This window comes from Poromitra crassiceps (assembly GCF_964638095.1).
Source record: "Poromitra crassiceps genome assembly, chromosome: 17".
Classification (NCBI taxonomy): domain Eukaryota; kingdom Metazoa; phylum Chordata; class Actinopteri; order Beryciformes; family Melamphaidae; genus Poromitra; species Poromitra crassiceps.
Window position 1 is genome coordinate 19,153,975 of NC_139635.1, and position 7,500 is coordinate 19,161,474.

Consider the following 7,500-nt stretch of genomic DNA (forward strand, 5'->3'; position numbering starts at 1 on the left):
GATTCTCTAGTGAGAGCTCTACTGGCTTGTATACTGGCTGTTTCTCTAGTGAGAGCTCTACTGGCTTGTATACTGTCTGATTCTCTAGTGAGAGCTCTACTGGCTTGTATACTGACTGTTTCTCTAGTGAGAGCTCTACTGACTTGTATACTGACTGTTTCTCTAGTGAGAGCTCTACTGGCTTGTATACTGTCTGATTCTCTAGTGAGAGCTCTACTGGCTTGTATACTGGCTGTTTCTCTAGTGAGAGCTCTACTGGCTTGTATGCTGGCTGTTTCTCTAGTGAGAGCTCTACTGGCTTGTATACTGGCTGCTTCTAGTGAGAGCTCTACTGGCTTGTATACTGGCTGTTTCTCTAGTGAGAGCTCTACTGGCTTGTATACTGTCTGATTCTCTAGTGAGAGCTCTACTGGCTTGTATACTGACTGTTTCTAGTGAGAGCTCTACTGGCTTGTATACTGTCTGTTTCTAGTGAGAGCTCTACTGGCTTGTATACTGACTGTTTCTAGTGAGAGCTCTACTGGCTTGTATACTGACTGTTTCTAGTGAGAGCTCTACTGGCTTGTATACTGGCTGCTTCTAGTGAGAGCTCTACTGGCTTGTATACTGGCTGTTTCTAGTGAGAGCTCTACTGGCTTGTATACTGACTGTTTCTAGTGAGAGCTCTACTGGCTTGTATACTGACTGTTTCTCTAGTGAGAGCTCTACTGGCTTGTATACTGACTGTTTCTAGTGAGAGCTCTACTGGCTTGTATACTGACTGTTTCTAGTGAGAGCTCTACTGGCTTGTATACTGACTGTTTCTAGTGAGAGCTCTACTGGCTTGTATACTGACTGTTTCTAGAGAGAGCTCTACTGGCTTGTATACTGTCTGTTTCCCTAGTGAGAGCTCTACTGGCTTGTATACTGACTGTTTCTAGTGAGAGCTCTACTGGCTTTTATACTGACTGTTTTTGCTTGATGGTTTGCTGTGTATATTTTGTCCCAGGAGGAGGTGTTTCAGTGGTGGGGGGAGTGGTCCAGTTGGTCCTCCTGCTCCCGCAGCTGTGGAGGAGGAGTGAGGAGTCAGGAGAGACACTGTCTCATACAGAGGTAATGCATGTTACACACACACACACACACACACACACACACACACACACACACACACACACACACACACACACACACACACACACACACACACACACACACTTCTAATAGTTCAGGTAGAAACAGTATGTAAAGGTATATAGTATATACATAAGGGATAATCAACAAGTCGGTGTGCGATCAACGGTTTTAAGGCACGATGTGAAGGTGAAGAACCACCCTTACATGAAGCAGAGAGTGGACCTTCAGAACCACCCTTACATGAAGCAGAGAGTGGGCCTTCAGAACCACCCCTACACGAAGCAGAGGCTGGACCTTCAGAACCACCCTTACATGAAGCAGAGAGTGGTCCATCAGAACCACCCTTACATGAAGCAGAGAGTGGTCCTTCAGAACCACCCCTACACAAAGCAGAGAGTGGTCCTTCAGAACCACCCTTACATGAAGCAGAGAGTGGACCTTCAGAACCACCCTTACATGAAGCAGAGAGTGGACCTTCAGAACCACCCCTACACGAAGCAAAGGGTGGACCTTCAGAACCACCCTTACATGAAGCAGAGAGTGACCCTTCAGAACCACCCCTACACGAAGCAGAGGGTGGACCTTCAGAACCACCCTTACATGAAGCAGAGCGTGGACCTTCAGAACCACCCCTACACGAAGCAGAGGGTGGACCTTCAGAACCACCCTTACATGAAGCAGAGAGTGGACCTTCAGAACCACCCCTACACGAAGCAGAGCGCAGTCCTTCAGAACGACCCTTACATGAAGCAGAGAGTGGTCCTTCAGAACCACCCCTACTTGAAGCAGAGGACAGTCCTTTGTGGTCGCAAATGTTTAGTGAAAGTTTTGCACTCAAAATTGAAAGCTTATGAAGCAAGAGCTTAGCGTTGTCATGACGAGGAATAATTCGACTCCCTTTTACAATCGAGCTACAACGTGTGTGTGTATGTGTGTGTGTCTGTGTGTGTGTGTGTGTCATGTGACCTTTGACCTGGCCCTGTCAGAGTTGCGGAAGTTCCTGTCAGCCAAGATTAACTCTCCACCCTCTCTGCTGGCCCTCCATCTTTCTCCCCCTTCTCCTCTTTACTCCTCTTCTCTACTTTCCTGTCTCCTCTCCTCTTCTCTCCTTTCCTGTCTCCTCTCCTCTTCTCTCCTTTCCTGTCTCCTCCCTTCCCCTCTTCTCTCCTTTCCTGTCTCCTCTCCTCTCCTCTTCTCTCCTTTCCTGTCTCCTCTCCTCTTCTCTCCTTTCCTGTCTCCTCCCTTCCCCTCTTCTCTCCTTTCCTGTCTCCTCTCCTCTCCTCTTCTCTCCTTTCCTGTCTCCTCTCCTCTCCTCTTCTCTCCTTTCCTGTCTCCTCTCCTCTCTTCTCTACTTTCCTGTCTCCTCTCTTCCCCTCTTCTCTCCTTTCCTGTCTCCTCTCCTCTCCTCTTCTCTCCTTTCCTGTCTCCTCTCCTCTCCTCTTCTCTCCTTTCCTGTCTCCTCTCCTCTCTTCTCTACTTTCCTGTCTCCTCTCTTCCCCTCTTCTCTCCTTTCCTGTCTCCTCTCTTCCCCTCTTCTCTCCTTTCCTGTCTCCTCTCCTCTCCTCTTCTCTCCTTTCCTGTCTCCTCTCCTCCCCTCACCTCTCCTTTCCTGTCTCCTCTCCTCCCCTCTTCTCTCCTTTCCTGTCTCCTCTCCTCCCCTCTTCTCTCCTTTCCTGTCTCCTCTCCTCTCCTCCCCTCTTCTCTCCTTTCTTGTCTCCTCTCCTCCCCTCTTCTCTCCTTTCCAGTCTCCTCTCCTCCCCTCTTCTCTTCTCTCCTCTCCTCTCTTCCCCTCTTCTCTCCTTTCCTGTCTCCTCTCCTCTCCTCTTCTCTCCTTTCCTGTCTCCACTCCTCTCCTCTTCTCTCCTTTCCTGTCTCCTCTCCTCTCCTCCCCTCTTCTCTCCTTTCCTGTCTCCTCTCCTCTCCTCCCCTCTTCTCTCCTTTCCTGTCTCCTCTCCTCCCCTCTTCTCTCCTTTCCAGTCTCCTCTCTTCCCCTCTTCTCTCCTTTCCTGTCTCCTCTCCTCTCCTCCCCTCTTCTCTCCTTTCCTGTCTCCTCTCCTCTCCTCCCCTCTTCTCTCCTTTCCTGTCTCCTCTCCTCCCCTCTTCTCTCCTTTCCTGTCTCCTCTCCTCTCCTCTTCTCTCCTTTCCTGTCTCCACTCCTCTCCTCTTCTCTCCTTTCCTGTCTCCTCTCCTCTCCTCCCCTCTTCTCTCCTTTCCTGTCTCCTCTCCTCTCCTCCCCTCTTCTCTCCTTTCCTGTCTCCTCTCCTCCCCTCTTCTCTCCTTTCCAGTCTCCTCTCTTCCCCTCTTCTCTCCTTTCCTGTCTCCTCTCCTCCCCTCTTCTCTCCTCTCCTCTCCTCCCCTCTTCTCTCCTTTCCTGTCTCCTCTCCTCTCCTCTTCTCTCCTTTCCTGTCTCCTCTCCTCTTCTCTCCTTTCCAGTCTCCTCTCCTCTCTTCCCCTCTTCTCTCCTTTCCTGTCTCCTCTCCTCTCTTCCCCTCTTCTCTCCTTTCCTGTCTCCTCTCCTCCCCTCTTCTCTCTGAGCCTGTCCCCCCCCCCAAAAAACATACAAGCGGCGTTTATGACCTGTAGTAACGCTTCAAACTGAAGTGACCTCTAGTCTGTAAATAACAACAGTCTGCTCTTGAAATAGCGTGGTGAGCAGTAAAGGAACTTGGGGTTGGGGTGACGGAGGGCGTAAAGACCTCTTCACAGCAGAGGGCCGTGTTTGGATCTGAGCATTTCCAAATTCAACATTTCAACGTTTTTGTTATTTAAGCCTAACCGGCTTAAACCAGCTGTTTTAGTTGCCTAAACACAAGCTTAGTGATGTTTTCAAATGAACCGACATTTTGAAATGATAATAATTGATGGGACTTATATAGCGCTTTTCTAAGCACTCAGACTGGCTCGCAGACGCAGCTTGGCCGCTGCGCGACCTCACCGCGCGCCGCAGAACCTCAGCGCGCGCCGCAGAACCTCAGCGCGCGCCGCAGAACCGCCGCCGGCCGCCCAGTTGTAGTAGTGAGATTTTCAAATGAACGCGTTCTCAATTTAGCCGACATTTTCAAATGAATGCTGGAAGCGTGCGACACTCCTGTGGGTGTGGCTTCAGAAGGGTAGGAACAAACTAACTATGTGCTCGTATGGGTTGGAGGAGTCGTTATCTATCTAGCTCTATCTAAGATGGCGTCCTGCTGTGTCACTCGAGTGTGATGGAGAGCGTCTAGCTCCAAACGTCGAAAAATCACCCCCCTTTTTCGTCTCTCCGTTTCCTCTCCTCACTCGGTCCCTCCTCCTCCTCCTCCTCCTCCTCCTCACCTTCCGGCCTCCTCTCCTTTCATCTCCTCTCCTCTCTTGTTCTGTCCTCCCCTCTCTTCTCCTCCGACCAATTAGACGTGACACTCTCACACAGTGACCTCCCACTCACCTCTCCTGCTGTCTCTCCTACTTTAGCGTCTCAACAGTGTAGGAGGACGGGGCTAAAGAGGGAGAGAGACATAGAGAGAAACAGAGACAGATAGAGAGAGAGAGAGAGGGGGGGGGAAGCACAGTTTGTATGTTAATGAAAGACAGATGCATCAAATCTGTATTGGAGCAAAGATCTGTGGGTGCTCCAGTGCACGTGCGTTACAGCGCACGCGCACGCACACACACGCACGCACGCACGCACGCACGCGCGCGCACACACACACACACACACACACACACACGCACACACAGCATTAGAATAACTTTAACCTTCAAATGCAATATAACGCAGGGTAACATTAGCTATGTTTAAAATGTAGCCCACTGTCAAGCACATTTTCAAAGCAAGGTAATATATATATATATATGTATATATTAGGGCTGTCAAACGATTAATCTTGCGATGAACTATAGTTAATCGGGATTAATCGCATCTTTGTATCGCATGTTTAAAATCCCATTATTTTGCATTGCAAAGCATTTTTAATGAGATATTAATCATTCTTACCAGTGTGTCGTGATTGGGAATCAAATGAATGCAAATAAATGTACTTTGTGATCTTGACTTTTAGATTTATTTTCAATTCAATAGAAGTGCAATGTAGACGGGAGGTAACAATGTCTACAAAATGTATCTTGAATAGAAAATAAATGCACAATTGTAAACAGTGCAGTATACGCTCCGGAACCGATACATCCGGCGGCGGCGCTGTGGAGCAGTCGAAACCCAAAATGAAACAGCCGAAGAAGGCTGTGTCTGAGCTAGAAACTTTGGCACTTCCATGTGAATAATGACTCGGTACCTCGTTTTACACAAGGTGCAAACTACTGCTCCTTACTTGACTTGTGCCATTTGGGGAGTTTTTTAAAGTAAAATAGAAGCATATTGCTGTCTTTATCTTCCATGCCTGCACAGACAGGAAACAGCTGCGAATGGCTTGACTACAAGTACGGGTGCGACGAAGGGACAAAATAGCGGCATGCGATTAACGCGATAAAAAATATATATATGTGTGTATATATATATATATATATATAGATAATGTATCATATAGTAAAGTTGGTAGGAGTCAGTGTAGAGCACTTTGGCTGTGTTTGAAGGTAAAGTTGGTAGGAGTCAGTTTAGAGCAAGCTGGGTGTGTTGTGGGAGTTTCTGCCAAGTGTCTGAGAAGTGTACCTAAGTGCTGTTTGCTGACAGTTCAAGCTACTGCAGCTACTGCAGCTAGTCATTATGGAAACAAAGACACTTTTCATTATCAGCACAAAATGTGGTTGAGTCAGTGTTTGTTCCTACCAAGAAAGACAAATAGGTGACAACTCTTGGGAAGAAGCTGTGGAAGTTAGGGGTCATTTTGATTTTGTAATGGGTCGTCTCCTAAAGAATGCTTCTGGGAAAAAGATGGTTGTCTGGTTGTGTAGCCAGACCTGGGTAGTGTTTGTGTAGCCAGACCTGGGTAGTGTTTGTTTAGCCAGACCTGGGTAGTGTTTGTTTAGCCAGACCTGGGTAGTGTTTGTTTAGCCAGACCTGGGTAGTGTTTGTTTAGCCAGACCTGGGTAGTGTTTGTTTAGCCAGACCTGGGTAGTGTTTGTTTAGCCAGACCTGGGTAGTGTTTGTTTAGCCAGACCTGGGTAGTGTTTGTTTAGCCAGACCTGGGTAGTGTTTGTGTAGCCAGACCTGGGTAGTGTTTGTTTAGCCAGACCTGGGTAGTGTTTGTTTAGCCAGACCTGGGTAGTGTTTGTTTAGCCAGACCTGAGGCCTGTACTACAAAGCAAGATTTAGGTTGATCCTGATAAGTTTAGGTTTAAACCTGGTTTAGCCGTACTACAAAGCAAGTTAACTTCTTACCGACATATATTTCAATAGCAACTTATGCTTCACACTTAACCTGGTCCGCAGCAGGTTAAGTTGCAAGGATAAGATTAGACCTTAAATACACCGCCCACGAACCAATCGAATCAGCAGTTTGGAAAAATGGCCAACCCCTTTCTGGACGAGTTTCCCATGAGGAAGGAGCACGAATTGTAATGTTGAATTAATCAAGGACTAAAGCCTTGCACTTGTTGCAGGCTACATTTTAATTAAGCCCTACTTACCACTTTGGAATATGTTTTTATATATTAATTTTTGTGCTCTCAAGTAGCCTAGATACGTTGTTTGACCCCGCTGATCGATTGCAGCTGAATAGTGAGTGGAGAAATATCACTAAACCGGCATAAAAAGGTTACATAAACGTCTCCAAAGCGCACGGTGCCGTGTGCGCAACGGAGCTGAGACTGACGTTGGGTTGGAATTGAAATGGTCATAGCCTACATGCTAGAATAGCCTACTACATCTAAGCAATTTAATATGGGATCACCTGCACACAGGCGATCCCATATTAAGATGATTCATATCTAGGCTACTCCTGCATTTTGCAGCTGCAACTGTGTTGCTTTTGGCCTGTATGATGTGATAGAACTTCATATTTCCAGCATCATTATATGAAATATGGAGATATGCGACTCTGCTGACAATAGCCTATATATGTGACCACAAAATAGGCTATTTTTTATAAATTAAATCTATGCCTACCTATCTAGGCTACCGTGTCGATTCAGTTCAGAAGCATTTTTTTTATTTTTTATTCTTTTTTTTATTGATTAGCCTATAGGAATTATTCAATCAGTGCGACTAAACACATCATGAGATCATTATTATTCATTGAGCCTAAATGGTCTATACATACGGATTTTGGACTGAGATAGATTACACATTGCTTCCACAAAAGACTGTAGATAGAGAGCTGTAGATAGCCTACGAAACCGCTCTTCAAAGAAATTACTGGTGTGGATAAAAGTGGTCACTTTAGACAGTCATTCGGGAACAGTAATAATATCCAACGCAGATTTGTATTTGCGGTTTCATTCAATGAGGAAATAGGCGTG

General features: G+C 46.8%; 1 protein-coding gene across 1 annotated transcript in view; it reads left to right on the top strand.

The window, feature by feature from the left end:
* Positions 1 to 7,500, top strand: part of LOC310792235 (ADAMTS-like protein 2) — a gene marked incomplete at both ends in the record, with an annotated part of 73,633 nt that overhangs the window by 20,123 nt on the left and 46,010 nt on the right. The window contains one exon of the mRNA XM_083653963.1: positions 989 to 1,092. Coding sequence (XP_083510089.1) covers positions 989 to 1,092 — 104 coding nt within the window. The remainder of the gene's footprint in view (positions 1 to 988; positions 1,093 to 7,500) is intronic.